Source organism: Malus domestica, chromosome 08, assembly GCF_042453785.1.
Source record: "Malus domestica chromosome 08, GDT2T_hap1".
In the NCBI taxonomy this organism is placed as follows: Eukaryota; Viridiplantae; Streptophyta; class Magnoliopsida; order Rosales; family Rosaceae; genus Malus; species Malus domestica.
In genome coordinates this window covers 22,554,029-22,574,354 of record NC_091668.1, presented here as the reverse complement: position 1 = coordinate 22,574,354, position 20,326 = coordinate 22,554,029, and the positions used below count along the sequence as shown (strand labels likewise).

General features: G+C 36.7%; 1 protein-coding gene across 3 annotated transcripts; it reads right to left on the bottom strand.

Annotated features, from left to right (window-relative positions):
• Nucleotides 1–2,403: 2,403 nt before the first annotated feature.
• LOC103446580 (uncharacterized) lies at nucleotides 2,404–6,133 on the bottom strand. 3 transcript variants are annotated; one of them, XR_530891.4, is made up of 3 exons: nucleotides 5,046–6,131; nucleotides 4,301–4,953; nucleotides 2,404–3,227 (listed from the first exon to the last, which is right to left on the bottom strand). XR_530891.4 is itself a non-coding variant. In XM_008385710.4 (2 exons), exons 1-2 carry the CDS (start codon nucleotides 5,319–5,321, stop codon nucleotides 4,360–4,362), a joined length of 870 nt encoding a protein of 289 aa, XP_008383932.2. In that variant the 5' UTR covers nucleotides 5,322–6,133; the 3' UTR covers nucleotides 4,169–4,359. The 3 variants fall into 3 exon arrangements, 1 of the variants encoding a protein (XP_008383932.2); XR_530892.4 differs by having other exon boundaries at nucleotides 2,404–3,194; nucleotides 5,046–6,101; XM_008385710.4 differs by lacking the exon at nucleotides 2,404–3,227 and having other exon boundaries at nucleotides 4,169–4,953; nucleotides 5,046–6,133.
• Nucleotides 6,134–20,326: the final 14,193 nt, after the last annotated feature.

Genomic DNA, 20,326 nt, shown 5'->3' with positions numbered 1-20,326 from the left:
TACACAGTCCAATATTAGCGCAATTTCAAATGCTAATTTGATACGCAGGCTCACAAGTTCACAGTCAAAACAGGATGGAGAGCTCCATTATTGCCGGCATTGCCGACGGTCGATGCATCCACGAGAGGACATGAGTTTGAACTCTCACTCTCAACAAGCGCCCTCACGAGTCACATCAATTAAGCCTAATACGGGTTTCACACTCCCAACACCACCATGCAATGTCTCTTAATTTCCCGATTCACACTCCCAACAAGCTAATCAAACAAGGATTTACAGTTTTTTATCTTCCAAACCTTGGATTTAACAGCAAAGGATGAAAATAACAGAAATTAAAGTTATCGTCATTTCAAATCCTTTTATTGCAATTAGCTCCTCCAAATTTTACCAACAAAAAAAAAAACACAAAATCCATCAAATATGCTAAAAAATTAGGGTTTATAGTAAAAACAAAAAATTAGGATTTTACACAAGAAAAAGAAAAATTAAAGAAAAAACAGAGAATTTAAAGGGAAGATTGAGATGTTCCAAGCAAGGGATAGCCAGAAAAGCAAGAAATACTAATCCGGCATTGAACCCCAAGACTATGGAATCAATTTATGCCTCCAGAACAAAGCATTGCAAGAAATTGATCGAAAGATCTTAACCCTTGCAGCCGAAAGAAGAGGCATTTCCACGTCAATTAATTCGCATCCTAATCATGCTTAATTATTGCTTAATCTACACAAAGAAAACAGAGAGACACGGAGAACGCGGAGAGAGGCGGAGAGAGGGGAGAGGAGGGAGAGGTTGGAGGATGTGGAGGTTAATCGTGTGTTTATATAGGCGCTAGCTTAAAACCCTAGCGCCGATGTTTGGGATTTTTGTAGACCGAAACTCTGGTGTATTAGCCGGACCTCCTGCTTCATATCATATTTGCATATTGGTACCCCTGAAAAGTTGGGATTTATGATTTCGCCTCGTTTATTTTTTGCTTGAAACTGGGAAATTTTGCCATAAACCGATTTATCGACCGAATAATACATGTTGGTTCATAATGATATGGTATAGTTTTGGTATTTTTTTCATAATCGGTTAGCATTATACCGAACTAACAATTAATGGTATGGCTTTGGTATTGGATTTTGTATACCGGCAGTATGCCATACCTACCAATATATATATATATATATATATATATTCTATTTAGATATGTTAGGTATTTTTTACATGCTTGACATGTGGAGAACTGGAAAAATGTAAGTATTGCTATATTTTTTCCAATTCTAATTATAGTACTTCAATCCAATATTTATTGATATTTTTAATTTATTATTCAATATTACTTCTTATTCTAATCATACTTTTTTTTTATGTAACATTTGAATTGAAATAGTTGATGGTTCTACATCTCAAGCAGGAACATCAATTCCAAGTGCTTCGAAGAATTGATTCATGGAACATTTCACATGCATTGGTTGATGCTACTTCAGTGATGTTGCATTATCAAAACAACAAGTTATTTGTTTTGGGATTATAATAGGGGGATCTTATAACCAGAACCATACTTTTGAGTTTTGAATTTTTTGTTTATGCATTAGTTGCTACAATTGAACTTAGACAATTATATTAGTTAGACTTTTGAGTTTGTGAACTTATAACTATTTGGATTATGTTTGCTGACATTGTTGTTGGCTTATTAAGTTTTGATTTGATTTTTATTTTAATTTGTTAAGTCATGATTATGTTGGCTTATCATCAATTGAAAAATTGCAACAGCCACTTCTTTTTCTCTTTTTTGGTTTGTAGTTTACGGGTCAGTGCATGGGCTTGAGCTATTATTTTTGTAGCTTAGTTGCAAACCATCGATTGTGCTATTTACCAACCGAACCATCCAATAATTTTGGCTGAACCGATTTTTGGCAACCGCAAGAAGACGGTTGGCTAGCAATAACTGATTTTCGGTAATTATGTATATGTGGTTGGTATGTGGCATAAGGAATTTGGCACAATTTGTCAACCGAACCCAGCCCTACTTGAAACCTACCAAATGTCATGTCTGAAAAATAATAATTTTGAAACCTGCCAAATGTCATGTATGAACAATAATAATTTGAAGAAAATAGGAAAAGTCTACAAAATATTTTGGCTGATTTTAGCTACGTGGAAACTTGATTACGTTGCTTTATGAAACTCAAAAGTCATCATTTTATTTTTCGAAATTCATAATGTGTTCCATTTTGATTTTGATCCCATTTTCCCCTTTAAAACTTGAAAGTTGTCTCTATAAAATTCAAAATTCGCTATACATTGCCTTAGATCTGTTAATTTCTTATGTGAGTTTGATTTGGGTTTGCCAATCTAATCATTTTTTTAAACATTTTTACCATCTCTTTAATTTCTTTTAAAATTAATATTCTATGATTGTTGAATGTTAACACATAATGGAGATTTATAATCAAAATTATTGCACATGTGGCATAGTCTTATTGGGTGTTAGGTCCCACGTATATTTTAGAAGACGACCTATAAGTTTCAGGAAGAAGATCCACTCGACTACCGATGGGCGATGGTATTGCATCTGGATTGTTTTGTGAGCTTTTTACATGGAAAGAGTTGTCCACAGCGTGGCTTGTGTTTGCAGATGACTGCGCGGGATGGGTACAAGTCATTCCATTTCCAATAGGAATTGACTGCCGTCACATCTGGTTTTCTCTGCCATGAACAAAAAACTGCTGCATAGGAATGCTGTTATTAGTGTTAAAGTTACTACGATTTGAACCTCAACCAAAAGGGTTAGCCGCAACTGTCTGCTTTGCTTTTGCATAGCTAGACTGCCCCAGATGCACCACTAGATGTATTAGCATGAGGAGAACTCTCACTCGCAACTGGAGGACAAGTAACCTGCTGCTTTGACGCTGGAAAAGGTAAAGATTATGCAGCCATGTTGCTTTCATTAGCTTTTCATTGAGCAGCAACCCTCAACTGCAACAGTGGAATGAGCTGTGGCATCAAGTTGGCATTTCCAGGCTGTGAAAGATCAAAATTGTGCTCAAAGTGCAAATGCTTGCAACTGAGCAGCCAATGCAATGTGGTTATTTGGCATGTTTGGGCACTTTGCTGAGATTGTGGTGCCAGCCCTAGCCTTAAAATGTTTTCGGGCATGAACCCATGACTGACGGCTGGGCTAAAGGCTTCGATTGTCCTTGGTCCATCTGCTTTTCTCCACGATTAAAATGTTCCAGTGCCTGATTAGTATGCAGTTAACAAAAGCGTGTAATAATTATCCGTAATTTGGACCAAACCTCACAGTTTGAACAATGTCTATGCACAACTTAAAAGTCCTAAAACGAATGCAATCTTCGACTACAGTTGAAAAGTGTCCTACTGGTAAAGAAAATATTGCAGGAAATGGTTAAAACACATAAAGCAACTCAAATGTCGTAATGACTATAACATATAAAGCAAACTCAGGCAGATATGTTTCACTCCATAATAAAAAGGGAGGACTGAAATTTTAAAATACAATAACACCAGTGAAAGGCATAATCACAGTTCTGAAAGATTTTTAAACATCATCCAAACAGTTTAACTTATTGTGTTTCGATAAATAAAGTTGAAATGAGAAATCCTGATTATTGGAAGAGTTGGTGCGATGAAAGTCATTCTCGCTACTTCTAAGCTTGGATAGACCATGACATCAGACAAACAAGAAGGCATGCTGAGTGCAGAGACCAACTCCAAGGAAACAAACTATCAAATATACAAAGATATTAACAGAAGGTAGATCCTCCAGTGATTGACCCATGTCCTTTTTAAGAGAGAGTTCCTATATTCAATGAGACTCCCTGTTATCTTGTGCATTGTATCATCCAACCTTTAGTTGGAAACATGAAAAACCCAGTAATAATGCAATTTCACAAAGCAAGCACAACACAGTTAAAATAAACCGCAAAAACGCAGAAAATTAATCCAAGGAGACCAGTAAAGTTATATTCTAAGGCATAGTAGGATGATCCAATTTAGGGTTTGGTGTTTGTATTTCGGTTTATTTTACCATATCCAAATGACGATATTTTCTTGCAAAGAAAATATCTTATGGTATCGCTTCTTGATTTGCCACCAACGGGAGAACTTTGCAGGATAAAACTCAAATGTACACAATATACTGAAAGATGAAGCACAGCTCTAACAAGGAAAATAGTGAAGATTGAGTACTCATTTGTTCAAGAAAAACCAGTCATGTCCACTCAAGTAGTTACGTCATTTCATTAGTATTTACACATTGATTGAACTTTCCACACATGAGAGCTGTAAATACCTGCCATGTTAAAGACAAATCCACCTCTGTTTTCAATGCTGCCTAGTTCGGTATTAAGCTCATGTTCTGTAGACATCTGCACTGCCTGATAAACTCTCTTGGAATAACTCTGTGTTGCTAGGTCCATCTTCCCTTGCACACCTTCTTTTCATAACATCCGCTTTTTCTTGTTCCCAAAACAGTTTTGAATCAGAGGACATATTGTTTAGATTCTGGGACATAATTTCCCGATCTCGCTTGTCCATCCTTTCTCTCAGGAGTACCTCATCTTGTTTTCGTGCATACTCCCTTTCTGTCGCAAGTGCCTCATCTCTTAACCTCTCCCGCTTGATATTAATTTCACCTTGGCGAACAAGTTCTTTTAAGAACTTTGCACATTCATTGAAGGAACCCCCCTTTTTACCTCTTTTCTTCGCAACCTTCTTACCCACAGGAATCGACCTTTTTTCAGTTGGTGACTCCTTTTCAACTGGGGACTCCAACGGCAAATCTCCATTAGGTGAATCGTGCCGTGGCACCTCGTTTTTGACAACGGTTGGACTATTGGAAACAATTTTAAATCTCGGACATCCCTTCACAACGGCCCAGCAATTGTGATGTTTGAATGACTTATTCTTGTTGTCTGCACTATACAACAAGAGTGCTTGTAGTGCCTAGAAAAACATTGCAAGAAATAAAATTTAATCATCTACAAAACGGCATTACACATTTAAATTAAAAAAAAATGAAATTTAAATTCTACTACCTGATGAGTAAGATTTTTGCCACTTTGAAAATCATCTTGAGCTTTTTCCAAGGCGTTTCTCCAGCTGCGTAACTTTTTGTTTAGAGTTTTCCACCTGCTAGAAATACTTTGCTCCGTGCGAGTCGAATTGCTCCTCTCGGAAAACTCTGCACGGATTTGTTTCCACATTTGATTAAGCTTCAATTCGCTACCCGTAAGCGGGTCATGAGCAACACGAACCCAACACTCGCACAACAAAACATCCTCCATAGTCGACCACGAGGTGCCCGGTTCCATGGTGAAATATTGCCAGCAAATAAAATGGTAGCAGGAAAGCAAGAAATGCTAATCCGGGTTTATAACCCTACAACTATGAAATCAATTGATGGCTCCAGAACAAAGCATTGCAAGAAATTGATCGAAAGGAGAGGCATTTACTAGTCTTACCAGGGTTTCAAGACCCATTAAACAAAACCCACGTCCTAATCAACATCCTAATCATGCTTATAGCGTAAAATACACAGAAAGAAAACAGAGGGAAACAGGAAGGGATTTGTATTTGGATTGGTTAGTCTAGGATTGGAATGGATAGGTTGGGATTATTGTCAAGTGTTTGGATTGAATCGAAGACTGTAACCAAAAAATGACTCTGTATTTCCAAATCCAACATGAGCCCACCTGGAAATCAGACCCGCAGCCACTCACCCACTATCAACCCACCTGACGAACGCTGGAATTTGGAATTTCAATACCCACAGATCTGAAAATAGTGGTTGAAATTTCAATACCCACCAATCTAGAGAGAGAGAGAGAGAGAGAGAGAGAGAGAGAGTTGTATTGAAAAAGTCGGTGGGGGAGTTTTGATTACAGTCGGCGGACGACAGCTTGTTCAACTACGGAATCACCAGAGACCGTTAAGTTCAATGTCAGCTCTCCCAGATGAGCTGTGAGCCTGTGGAGGAGAATTCTGGAAAATTAGAGTGAGAGGGAGAGAGAGAGAGTAGATGACGACGGAAAGAGGAAGACGATGAGAGTATAGAGCGGCGCCGCGCGACTCGTCTCGGTCTCAGGATTCATAGCGCGCGAGGTTTTGCTTAGGAGTGTGATATCACACGTCCTATTCTCCTTCTCACACATTTTTTTAATTTTGATCGAATAAATTAAAGAAGATCAACGAATAAAAATTATCAAAAAGTATGTAAGATGTAAAATGGGATGATGTGAAAGCGCCTCTCTCTATATAAGAACGGTGCGCTCCGAGGTGTGAAGTGGGTGTGAATAGCACATTCCTTTTACCTATTGTAGATAGACCTGTAAACAAGTCAGGTTTATTAGATTTGGGTCAGGTTTAACCAAATCCGTTAATTTAACGGGTTATTCAAACTTAATCCTTTAAGTTACCGAGCTATCCAAACTTAATCTGTTAAGCTAACGAGTCATTCGTTTCACCTATTAATTTTTTTTGTTTTTATTTTTTATTCTTAACATTGCATCCTCCGCTGCTTTTTTGCCTTTAATATTCACCTTTATTGTAACTAAAAAGGTCGTATCCAGTGCACAAGGCTCCCGCTTTACGCAGGGTCTGAGAGAGGTGAATGTCGGCTAACCTTACCCCTATTTATGAAGAGGCTGCTCCCAAGTCTCGAACCCGAGACCTACCGCTCATGGACGAAGGTACTTGCCATCACACCAAGTGCGACCTACCATTTACCTTTATTGTAACTAATGAAAAGAAAACAAAGGAAAATAAACAAGAAGCATAATAACAACAATACAATCTGAAGCCTGTGAAGAAACAACAAAACAGAACCCAACAGAAACAAAACAAAAGGACAAAACTAATTAACGACAGCATCCCTATTAGAATAAATAAGTAGCACCAGTCCTTAATCTGTGAAGAATCCCAAAAATACACTCCCATTAAAAATCCACACCTTCCAACTTAGGCCTTTAAGAAATCTCCTATAATAAGCTTCTCCAAACAACCCAAAGCAATTTCAGTACATCACCACTGAACCTAGCACTAAGCCACCTTTCCTTTCTCCAAAAGACATAGTGTTAGAGTAAAATTGTCAGTTCCTAAACAAAACGCATAAGTCTGTAATATTAGACTAGTGCTTGTTTTCAGTTGTAATTATTTTAGTCTAAGTTTGTCTCACGTGCTCTCGATCACAAAATGGCAAGCGTTTCAGAGACATCCACTCAAGTAAGTTTGACATGCATATGCATTCACATGATATAAGTTTTTGTTCAATGGGCTGTTTAGCTTTGAAATTTAACAATTGAGATATGAGCTTTACATATTAATTAATTTGCTATGAGTTCGTTTAGCTTAATTAAAGGCCTACTTATTAATATAAGATTTATTTGGAGTTAGATGCTATGCATTTAAAATGAGGATAAATTCAAATGGTTTTGTTTTTATCTTGATCTCATCTATTTAGAGTTTTAAGTCATGTTGAAGTCTCCTACTGCAACTTATATATATATGAGATTACATTAGGGTTTTGGGTGTGCTGCAGCTAGATTAATAGAGTGCATCAAAATATGTTTTTATGTTTGCCGCATGCACTAGATCAGTTTAGGGTTGTCCATGCTGCTGCTGCATATGCATGAAATTGGGTTTCTTAGTTAAAAACATCAAAAGGCAGTGGCGTTGGTTTTTGAGCAAAACGAATTGTTTTCTTATTGCTGCCATCTTGTGGTTTCAACAGCATGCGTGTTTAAAGAGAAAAAAAAAATTTATTTTCATGCTATTTTCATTTAAGGTTTTAATTGAATGTCAATTATGAAAATGTGCCTTGTGATTTTCGTAATTGATTGTTTTTCAAATAAACACTTCATCATATAATCATTTTGCATGATCGAGTTAGTATCTTGCAAAGTTCGAGGAAAAGGTGATTGACGATCGCGTTAGTGTCGTGCCACTTCAACTCGAAGGCTGAAGAGAGATCGAGTAGCAAAGCGCGGAGACAAAACTGCCTACTAGTATGCGGGTCTAGTTGATGAGTTTTGTAAGTCTTTCTGTACTTATTTCTCTTAGTGTTTGTCCTGGCTTGGGAGCCCGAGGATTTTCCCAGTGGTGGGTTTTGCCTCGTTAAATCCTACATCATGTGTGCACTTTTTATTTATCGTTTTAATTGCATATGAGTATGATAGTTTGATATGTGATGTGAATGTGGATTTAATTTGAGAACTAAAAATTAAATTGAAAATTGAATTGGATTTTTAAATTGGAACCTATTCACCCCCTATAGGTTAAATTAGTACCCATCCTAGAACTTTCAATTGGCACCAGAGCAGGTCACTAAAAATACCTAGTGAGATCCGTGGGTAGTCTAGGATGAATCGTCCTATGGGTTCAATTTCTCATCCACCACATTTTGATGGTGACAACTATGCTGCGTGGAAGGCGAAAATGAAATCGTTTTTGTGGGCGCAAGATGACAAGGTGTGGCTTGCTGTTGAAAAAGGTTGGAAACCTCCAACGATTGAAGAAACAAAAGATAAAGGAGAGTCCTCTGTGTCTATATCTAAGCTTAAGCCTAGGAAAGAATGGAGCAATGATGAGCGTAACTCTAGCACTTTTAACCAAAGGGCTTTGAATGCTTTATTCACAGCCGTTTTTCCTGAACAATTCAATTACATAAGTACGTGTACAACGGCGAAAGAAGCTTGGGACATTCTTGAAGTTACTCATGAGGGTAACTCAACTGTTAAAGAATCCAAACTTCAATCTCATCACAAAATTTGAAAATATCACAATGTCTGATGATGAAAGTTTCTCTGACTTTTATGCTAAGCTTAGCGTAATTGTCAATGGCTGTCACAATCTTGGTGATAGTATTCCTGAGCATAGGATTGTGAAAAAGATCTTAAGATCACTTCCTATGAGGTTTCATGCTAAGAGGACGACGATTGAGGAATCGAAAGATCTAAACACCTATAAGCTTGAGCAATTGATCGGGTCTCTACAAACGTATGAGTTAGAGCTTCCTGATTCCAAGAAGATGAAAAGCATTGCTCTCAATGCTGTCAAAGAAGAAGAAAGTGATGGCTCAATTAAAGACTTGTCCGAAGATGAATTGGTTGAATTAACCATGCAAATTAGAAGGTTTCTCAAGTCTCAAAATTCCAAGGGTCGTGAGCAACAAACCAACTCAGGTTCGAACTCAAAAAACTTTTGTTCCCTAGATGTCTTACATGACAAAGCCTCTAGATCATCTAGAACTAGTGAACATAGGAGTTCTAACAATAGGGTTCAGTGTCATGAGTGTCAAGGCTATGGACACATTGCTTTTGAGTGTGCAAACACTATCAAGAGAAAAGAGAAGAAGAATAGGGCAATGAAGGTCACTTGGAGCGATAGTGATTCAGGGGATGCATCTACGTCGGAATCTGAGAAGGATACGATTGCGTTTATAGGAACTGTTGATGGATATGACACAGAAGGTTCATTTGTTGAAGAACCTGACTTGGAAGAAGTCTTGAGAAAATATTCTGATCTCTATGACATCAGTGTGCAAGTAAAGAAGGATAACTCTAACTTGAAGAAGAAACTTGCACTTGTTGAAAATGAAAAGAAAGAAGCTGAAGTTGAGCATCAATCTCAGTTGGACAATGGAGAGAAATTGCGAGAGTCGCTGTTAGAGAAGATTCACGTTCTACAAACCACAATTAACACTTTCTCGTCTGATAAGAAAGCTCTTGAGGACGAAGTGGTTGAGATGAGAAGAAAAGTTCAGGAGTTGAGCATAGGTTCCGGGAAAATTGACAAGATGCTTAGCTATGGGAAAAGTTTTGAAGACAAAGGAGGTCTAGGATTTGAGTCGACAAAGACTACAAGTTCTTCTTCTTTCACTAGATTTGTCAAAGCCTCTAATATTCCTAGTTTGAAAGTAGGTGACGATAAATGTTTAGGTCTTACTCCCGAAACATCTACAATTTTTGCATGTGTCAAATCATGTCAAGACTTCAATTAATCTTAACAAACCCAAACAATCTAGGAAGTTCATTCCTATATGTCATCTTTGTGGGATTCTTGGTCACATCCGGCCTAAGTGCAATAAGCTTAGAAAGAAAATTTCTTCTCAAGAAAAAGTTTCAAGGAACTTTGAAAAAGAAAATCTTAAGGAACAATTTGTGACTTATTTGAAAGAGATTAATCGGATTGCAAGAATTATATCTGTTCCAAGTACGGTAGTTCCAAACGTGAGACAAGTTTGGAGAAGAAAAGAGAATCAAAGTGGTGTACTTGTCAATTTATCTCCACCTTCAAGTTGTTTATATTGACTAAGCTCTCTCTTTGCAAATGTTTTCATTAATGTATGCTTGCATGTTCATATAGCATAAATACTGCATTTTTTATCTTTCTTCTTGTTAAAAAAAAAATAAAAAAAAATAATGTATAAGGAAAAATGGAAAAGTATGATTTCATGAGTTCTAGCTTTGTTCACTTGATAACATGACCCTAGCATGATATGTTTGACTCTATTGTGGACAATAGTCTCGTGTTGATAATATATCAATGATAATGAGTTGAACATGTTTAACTTGAGTGAAACCCACACCCATGTGAGCTTTTGTGCCTAAATATAGTGTGTGCATTTTTCATACACTTTTTTTTTTATGTGTGTGATCTTATGTGTTTTGCTTCTCTAGAACTTGCTTTGAGACCTCTCAAAACTTTGTATCATATATTATTCTATTTTGGAGACGATAGTAGGCATTAGGACTTACCATCATTGCTATATATGCCAGTGCCTTACTTGTTTTTCCCTAGTTAGCCCTTTTGAGCCTATATGTAAGCCTTTTGTTCTTAAACCTACATTTTCCTTACCTAGCCTCTTATATTAAAAATTCCCTACCCTACTAAGAAGCTAGTAGAGTACGTTTTTCAAAAGAGAGAGTTCAAGGTTATTTAAAGATTGAAGATGCAAATTTTGTGAAGAAAGCCAACTACAAATGAAGAGCAAAAGAAGAAAAGATGAAAAGAAGTCACTACGAATCACAAGTGAGCTGCCAACATTATAAGAAATCAAGTGTGTCATTGTAAATGAAAAGGAAGAATCATCATAAATCAATTGTGCAGTTATATGTTGTTCATCCAACCTCTCAATTTACTGCCAAGTTGATTGGTTAATTGTTGCATGCTTCTCTCGGTTTCATTTCCAACTACTCTATTAGTTTCTTAGACTTTGTGTTTCCTATATCCTTCATTTCTTTAACCGAGTACCCGAAGCCCCATTACACCCTTAACAAAGACCTACTTGATCCAAAGAAGTTAATTTTTGATGTGTGGAGATGAGATCAATCTGCAAGCCTATGGTAGAGCATTCATGTAATGATCTTTTGAGCGTATACACTTACCCCCAAACACTTTGAATGAAAATTCGAGCATATATCTTGTGAGCTTAAGGGTTAAAGTTAAGTTGGTCCTGTAAGACTTAATTACATTTGTGTAGTATCAACTTTCGGCTATACTTGCAACTACACTCATACATGTTATGTTTTAGGGACAATGTTAGCTTGTGAATGAGGATTCAGAACTACATGTGTTTTTGCACTCTTTCATTCTTGTTGGAACAATTATATGCTTCTCATACAATAAAAAAAAAAAAAAAAATCATATCATTTGTGTGTTGCATTTCATTATTTTTTTAAAAGCATTTGTTTAGGGGGAGCTTAACAATATGAAAGATGCATTTCTTTTCATGTTTATCTTTTCGACTATTACACCTGTATTCTTTTCCCTCCCAATTTCGTCCCCACTTTTATTCTTCCGAAGCAGTTCTAGTTCACAGAAAGGAAATCTTTCTCCATCACATTTTGTTATGTTCCACTTATCTTCCGCTGATTGCACCTGATGGTTACTCTAGGGCCTTTGATCTTTCTAGACAAAAAGGGGGAGAAGTAGGAAGCTTATATTTAGGGGGAGAAGTAGAATTTCGAAAACCTGGTTGTTTGTTTTGTTGTTTGCCTTTATAGATAAATGCTTTCATTTTCAGCAACGTATATCTTTTGTACGTCACAGGTTTTCTTGTTTGAGTGTGTGCAAGTTACAGACTTCAATGTTATGCATGATCGTTAATTTTATTAGTTGTCTGTAATTTTATGATTGAGGGTTTTGTCTAGGAAATGCCAAAGGGGGAGATTGTTAGAGTAAAATTGCCAGTTCCTAAACAAAACGCCTGAGTCTGTAATATTAGACTAGTGCTTGTTTTCAGTTGTAATTATTTTAGTCTAAGTTTGTCTCACGTGCTCTCGATCACAAAATGGCAAGAGTTTCAGAGACATCCACTCAAGTAAGTTTGACATGCATATGCATTCACATGATATAAGTTTTTGTTCAATGGGCTGTTTAGCTTTGAAGTTTAACAATTGAGATATGGGCTTTACATATTAATTAATTTGCTATGAGTTCGTTTAGCTTAATTAAAGGCCTACTTATTAATATAAGATTTATTTGGAGTTAGATGCTATGCATTTAAAATGAGGATAAATTCAAATGGTTTTGTTTTTATCTTGATCTCATCTCTTTAGAGTTTTAAGTCATGTTGAAGTTTCCTACTGCAACTTATATATATATATATATATGAGATTACATTAGGGTTTTGGGTGTGCTGCAGCTAGATTAATAGAGTGCATCAAAATATGTTTTTATGTTTGCCGCATGCACTAGATCAGTTTAGGGTTGTCCATGCTGCTGCCGCATGTGCATGAAATTGGGTTTCTTAGTTAAAAACATCAAAAGGCAGTGGCGTTGGTTTTTGAGCAGAACGAATTGTTTTCTTATTGCTGCCATCTTGTGGTTTCAACAACATGCATTTTTAAAGAGAAAAAAAAAATTATTTTCATGCTATTTTCATTTAAGGTTTTAATTGAATGTCAATTATGAAAATGTGCTTTGTGATTTTCATAATTGATTGTTTTTCAAATAAACACTTCATCATATAATCATTATGCATGATCGAGTTAGTATCTTGCAAAGTTCGAGGAAAAGGTGATTGACGATCGCGTTAGTGTCGTGCCACTTCAACTCGAAGGCTGAAGAGAGATCGAGTAGCAAAGCGCGGAGACAAAACTGCCTACTAGTATGCGGGTCTAGTTGATAAGTCTTGTAAGTCTTTCTGTACTTATTTCTCTTAGTGTTTGTCCTGGTTTGGGAGCCCGAGGATTTTCCCAGTGGTGGGTTTTGCCTTGTTAAATCCTACATCATGTGTGCACTTTTTATTTATCGTTTTAATTGCATATGAGTATGATAGTTTGATATGTGATGTGAATGTGGATTTAATTTGAGAACTGAAAATTAAATTGAAAATTGAATTGGATTTTTAAATTGAAACCTATTCACCCCCTCTAGGTTAAATTAGTACCCATCCTAGAACTTTCACATAGGCTTCTCCAAAGTAATGGAGCACAAGATTTAGGGATTCCCCAGCTCAACCATGTCTCCCTAAACAGCCTTGTCCATAAAGCATACACAACTGGACAATGGAGCATAAAATAACAATGGAACTTAAGAACCAAGAGCATAATTTACTATAAGTAAATTATTCATATACCGCTTTTCCACCATAGGCTTAAAAGTTGATAAAAGTTGAAAAATATCTTTAAAAGAACAAGTTAAAATACATACCATACTTAATCAAGACCATGGAATTAAATATCGATAATATCGGCGATATTTCGCCGATATTATCGTTTTTCTGAGGTTCCGATATTTTCTGAGGTATCCGTCTCATTATCGTCAAAATATCGCGATATTATCGATAATATCGATAATATCGCGATATTTTCGATATTATCGAAAAAATCGTCGTTGATCCGTCGTCGGAAAGGCAGCCGAGGCTGCGTCGTCCCCCCAGCTGCCCAGATCTCTCTGCAATCCATGCTCAAACCCAAGATCTGCGCCTCAACGACGCCGATCTGGCTGATCTCGGTGACGATGGTGACGAAGCCGAAGGAGGAAGAGGAGGAGGGGAGGCGGCGGAGGGAGAATGAGTAGGAGGAAACGAAGAGGGATCTGGCTGATCTTGGGTTGAAGCAGATGCGGAACAGAGACGGAGGCGAGCGCGGCGCCGGCGGGGCAGGCTCCGGGGGGAGGAGGAGAATGGGTGCCGATGTTCGCTTCTCGCTGGCGTCGTGGTGGTGAGGGTGTGGGACGAAGCCGTCGTCGAAGCGGGTGGGGTGTATTCCTGAAGCATGTGTGAATCTCAGACTCTCGGACTCTCGGTGCAGACTGCAGAGAGAAAGGACGGAGAGAGATGAGAGTTTTGAGAGTCTCTGTGCGTGTGGTGGTGCTGTTGCGCCGTCGTCGGGGTGGCTCTGGTACCTCGGTGTGTGGGTGTGGGTTCGATCGGCGAGAGAGAGATGTGAGTTAGCTGAGACTTGAGAGAGAGAAATGAGAGTTGGTACGGGGAGAAGAGAGAGATAGGTGAGTGCTTGCCACGTGGCAAGCACTGATAGGAGGACAGGTTTAGAAAATCTGAAAAGGAGATTTTGATTGGATGAAGATATGGGACTAAAATGCAAAATTTAATAAACCTTTTGGGGGAAAAAATGCGAATTTACAAAATCTTTTGGGTGTGTTTAAACTTCTTTCATTAATTACTACATATTTTCTATATTCACAATGTTTGTCAGCTCGCTATATAATCAACTTGATAATGTTAAATCCATCATGCAATGCATTTCCTTCCAATTTTTTGTGATAAACTAATAGATAATTGACTAAATAAACATCTTGCAAAGTTTCAATTAAAATTTCCAAGTTTTTCTTACAATTTCCGTGGTTTCCATGTAATTTTTATCGATATCGATATTTTACTGATATTTCCATCGATATTTCCGTGTTTTCGGACTACCGATATTTCTGATATTACCGATATTTTCTTCCTTGATCAAGACTAATACTATTGGAGCATTGTCTCGAGTTTTCATTAAGGCTCATGTCAAAAATTTCTTCAGTGAGTTCTTCAAAGTTAGCACCCTCTTTCTCCAAAGCTAAACATAAAAAGACAAAAAGGAAAACAAATATAACCTATTATATAAGCAAAATATATATATATATATATATATATATATATATATATACACAAAGTAGTATAAAATTTACTTTCTTTGCCAAAAAACCAATCTCTAATACATAGCAAGGCTTGAACGGTTTCAGGCTACAAAGAATTTCGATATTGATCAAGCACTCTACCACTAATGCTAAATGCTGATTTCGAGGCAACGGTTGAAATAAGAATTGTTAACACATCAGAAGCCATAAGAGAAAGTACGGGATATCGAAATTGCTCCAGTTTCCACCATGAAAGAATATTCAACTCTTGTTTTCTATCCAGTCTCTTTTCTTTAAGATATAGATGTAATTTAGTTTTTTCAACTGAAGTTGACCCATCTTGGTAAATATTATCAAATTCCTACATATAAAAACAAAATAGAAACAAGGATCAACGTACAATATAAAGATGCATATAAAAAGTATAAAAAGAGGAATAACAAATATAAATACTACCTCAAAAAGTTTGTCTCCAACTTTTATTTGAGTAGGAGTTTGATTAACTGGGTTGGATACAAGAAGATGAGAGAACTTGTCCACGTAACGACCAAAGAGTGCAAACAATGTGCCACTAACATCCTTCAACTCTCTCGACTCCTTACCATAAAGCTTGTCATAACCCCACTCTACAAATTGCAATTTATAGCGAGGATCAAGAATCACCGCAATGGCAAGGATCAAACTGTACTCTGACCAATACTTTTCAAACTTCAAATTCATATAACTCCCCATCCGTCTCATGAAATCATCACAATCTTCCTTAGCATGTTGAATACAATAATGGACTTTGAACACTTTTGTGAAGAACAAGTTTGATGTAGGGTAATTTGTTTCGGAAAATAAGCAAGTAACTTCATAAAAATACTCCAAGAAATTGGAAATCTTCTCTTTTTTATCCCACTCTTCCAAGGAAGGACATGAACTAAAATTAGAATCAACAAGTGCCAAAGTGAGAAAAGCACGACGATAGAAAATAGCACTATCAAGCATTGTATGTGTTGAATTCCGTCTGGTAGGCACATCTTGTCTCAACCTTCTTTTACTACCTGGCCAACCCTACTTGTGCAACACAAGCAACAAACTTATTTTTTCTCCCTTCTGAACACTTTATATGTTTGATGCACTCACAAACTTTCGTCATTGATCCATCAATTTCCTTTAGACCATCTTGGACTATCAAGTTTAGGATGTGAGCACAACAACGAACATGGAAGAACTTTCCATCCATTAATAGCAAACCTCTAAAATTTAATTGTTTCTTTAATAGCTCAACAGAACAATCATTTGCAGAGGCATTAACCAAAGTAATGGAAAACAATTTCTTTTCAATCCCCCACTCAACTAATAAGGCGGTAATTTTTTCAAACAAAGCAACCCCAGTAAGTGGATGAGGCATATGACAAAAATTTAAAATTCTTTTGTGTATTTTCCATTCTTTGTCAACAAAGTGAGCTGTGAAGGTGAGATATTCATTGGTTGTAGCAGAAGACCATAGGTTAGATGTCAAACAAATTATTCTCTCAAGTGTATTTAACCAATCTCGAAGTCTTATCTTTTCATCTTCAAACATCCTCAACACATGTTTCTTAACGGTATTTTTACAGGACAATTTGATATCAATCAATAGCCTCAATCAGGAGATATGTATTTAAACAAAGTTCTAATGCCCTCATATTCAACAAACCTAAAAGGCAAATCATGCTTAACTATAGCCTCAATCAATAGCTCACAAAAACTAATATGGTTAAACTGAGGAGAACGCAATCCAACTTGAGATTTCTTCATATCAATGTGATGCTTTTTACTACACGAATCCATATGATTCAATAGGTTTTTCGTCCCACAATTACTATCACATACGTAAACTATCTCATAGTTTTTACACTTCGCATGTTGTTTATTATCAAGACCAACAGGCAATTCTTCAAACAAAGTCCAAACACGGGATCTCTTTTGACGTATCTTACCTACTCATATACCTTTAGCCTTTCTCTTTGAAGGACTTGGTGCACTTGTTGTACCTTGCGTATCACTTAGATTGACTATTGACATTTCCATAGCCTCGGTGTTCTTTTCATCAATATCCATCTGCACTAACCATAAACGAATGAACTGTGTAAATGGATAGGAATGTAGTAGCTAAGCAATATTGAAAAATCAATAAATGGAATAGCCGTTCTACTGTTCACGGAAGTAAGATGTTTCCAGTTTTCATAATCCTACTAAGATGTTTCCAATTTTCTTATTAAGTAATTACTTCCACCTTTTTTATAGTGGTAAACTTGTCAACCCGTGGTAACATAGTTATGCCTGGTCAACTGGAAAATACAATCAGTACACACATGTAAGCAAGTCTAACTAATCTTGAACTCCTAGGTCTAGTCTTTAGTAGTCCAATTTATAGAGAAATGAACTACTATTTTAATCATCACGCAAAAAACAAGACATGAATACTAACAGCACAATGATGAAAATTACTTCTCTCAAATCAGCATATGAATACTAACAAGCTGAGATGCAATTTGAGAGGAAAAGAAAATGCTACTATACTCAAAGAGCAGTAAAAAAATTTAGGGAAGAAGATGAGGGAGATAACCGGAGTCAGAAGGGAAGGAGCACATCAATGAGCGATCTCTCAGTCTTAGAGAGAAACACCGTGCGACGGTGCGAGAAAGAGTGAGTCATGAGGGACCTAAGAGTTTTCTATTAAGACTATTGAAATTACACAAAAGTCCTCAATAACGGGTGTCAACGGGTTTCACGGGTTCACCCAAAATGACCCGTTATTTAACGGGTGATTTACGGATTGACCCGTTAACCACCCGACCCGTTTATCACTCACCCAAATACTAATTTTAACGGGTCGGGTTGGGTCGGTAAGGTTAACGGGTCGGGTGAAAATGCCAGGTCTAATTATAGACTGATATTATGGTGTATTAGCCTTCATAACTTGGCAAACGGTTTTGTTTGCCATGTTTGTGACTTTATCCTATCAACATATGAAAAGGATCCTCTTCCGATCCTTTTTATGGAAGGATCCGAGGGATCAATCATTCATGTCTGTTTATTGTACATCGTGCGGTCAAAAATCATTTAAAATTGAATATAAATAGTACCTAATGAAAATTGACCACACGGTGTACGATGAACGAACATGATTTATTGATCCTCCAGATCCCCACAAAGAGGATCCGGAAAAGATCCTTTTCAATGAACACATATTATCTTAATGATTTATGTCATATTTATTTTTTTATTTTTGAACAAATAAGTATTTATGTCGTGTTAAACACGTATCTTAATGAAAATCTTCACACTAAATTACTAAACATTATATGAATTCAAAAGCTCTCTTTGATTCAGAAATACAACTATAATTATTTCGCATCTACATGCCACATAAATCAAGGGAGAGACTGAGAGGGCTAAAACTTTAGTTTAACGGGTTACTCATGGGTATCCTGAATTAACCCATTATTTAATGGGGCTTAACAGGTTGTCTTGATAAAATCCCCTTACCCGTTAAGCCTCAATCCAAAACTTATTTCTTTCGTTTCATTTCATCTCAGATTAACGGGTCGTGATTGTCAGGTCTACTTTATACCACGTATTTGAATATTGATATGATGTTCCCCCTTCTTTTCTATATAACAATACACGGCACTAAAAAGGTGGAGGAATAAATTATGAACTTTGACAACCATTTCGATTTTAGTTTCATTTTTCTGAAAATTTAAATGGTTATCAAATATGAAAACTGAAAACAAAATGGCTATTAACTGACCCCTTAATGCATCTCTAAAAGAGATGTCAAATCTTATGAGGAGATGCCGCTGTGCATATTTGATGACATAAAAATTCTTCCAACTGAAGTGTTATTTGTTGACTAGATTTAAAGCATTTGCGATTAGGAGTCAAATTTGACGTCAACATCAAATTTATTTTTGATTAGTTTAATGGTAGGTCCCTTATGCCACTTAGTACTATGATCTAGTGATTTTCTTCTTCATATGTAAGTGAAACATCTTATGTTTGATTTTCGCCAAAGGCGAATTTAAATCATATTATTGCTAGCCTATTGCGAGGTTAAGCCCACTCCCTCCCCCTTAGTGTAGATTGATAACAGTACTACAAGTATCAAGAAATTACAAGCGAAAAGGAAGAAATGCAGAAATGAAAGAAGAAGGAAGAGAGAATTGTAAAGAGACAAAAAGCTATGAATTCGGTGTATATTTCACTAATTGTATTGCAATGACAGTTTACACACTTTATATAGCTCATTAGCTATCTTGCACTGTAAGCTATTAGCCCCAACAACTCTAACTAATTGCCACATCAGCTAGATATCTAACTGTTTTGCCATATCAGCATAACTAGTCTTTGGACAATACTACCCTTCAATCAATATTAGTCAATATCCCCCCTCAATCTGAACTTGGGTTATCAGTCAATATATCTACAGACTGATCTTCAGTAGGTATGTAGCTAACTTCCAAGTCACCTTAATGCACCCTCTCTTGAACAAAGTGGTAATCGGTATCCAAGTGCTTTATCTGAGAGTGTAACATCGGGTTTGCACTCATTGCAATCGCAAACATATTGTCTCAATGAATAACTGGAGAGGTATGATGTGATATAAACTAGCACTCAAACTTAAACCCTCTTTTTGACAATTGTAGTATGGATAAGTAGTGATCGTTCTAGGCCGAGAATTAGGAGGGATTGCTAATCGACTCAAATTAGACTGAATTACACTTAACTAGACTCTTATGACTCAAGACTAACTCAAACTACTCAAAACTACACAAAACAAACAAATTGACTCGAAACTAACACTAAGGGTGACTTTGGACGAAATTTGAACTAAAAAGACTCAAAACAATGTGTATGGATGAATTTCTAACTTATGTTGACTCAAAATACTAAAAAGAAACCAGTTTGGACAGATTCTAACTAAAAGACACAAAATATAAAGGGGGAGTGGTTTTTGACGAATTTAAAGTAAAAGCAAACAGATTTAAAGACTCTAAACAACTTTGGACGAAATTGGGTGTTTTAATGGGTGAATAGCTAGCTAGAGGGTTCATCTCCACACATGACACATATGCATACTGTGGATGCAAATTTCTTCCTCCTCGATCTTGGACGATTTTGCACCTACAAAACAATTAACACCTTAGGTTAAGGCCAAGAGCCTCACGCGCCCATGATGAATGGGGGGGCTTTGGCCGAAGAA

Excerpts from the sequence above, each read along its gene's own strand:
- LOC103446580 (XM_008385710.4), bottom strand. The coding sequence starts at position 5,321 with ATGGAACCGGGCACCTCGTGGTCGACTATGGAGGATGTTTTGTTGTGC. Across the intron at positions 4,954-5,045 it reads GCAAAAATCTTACTCATCAG|GCACTACAAGCACTCTTGTT; the intron begins GTAGTAGAATTT and ends ATGTTTTTCTAG.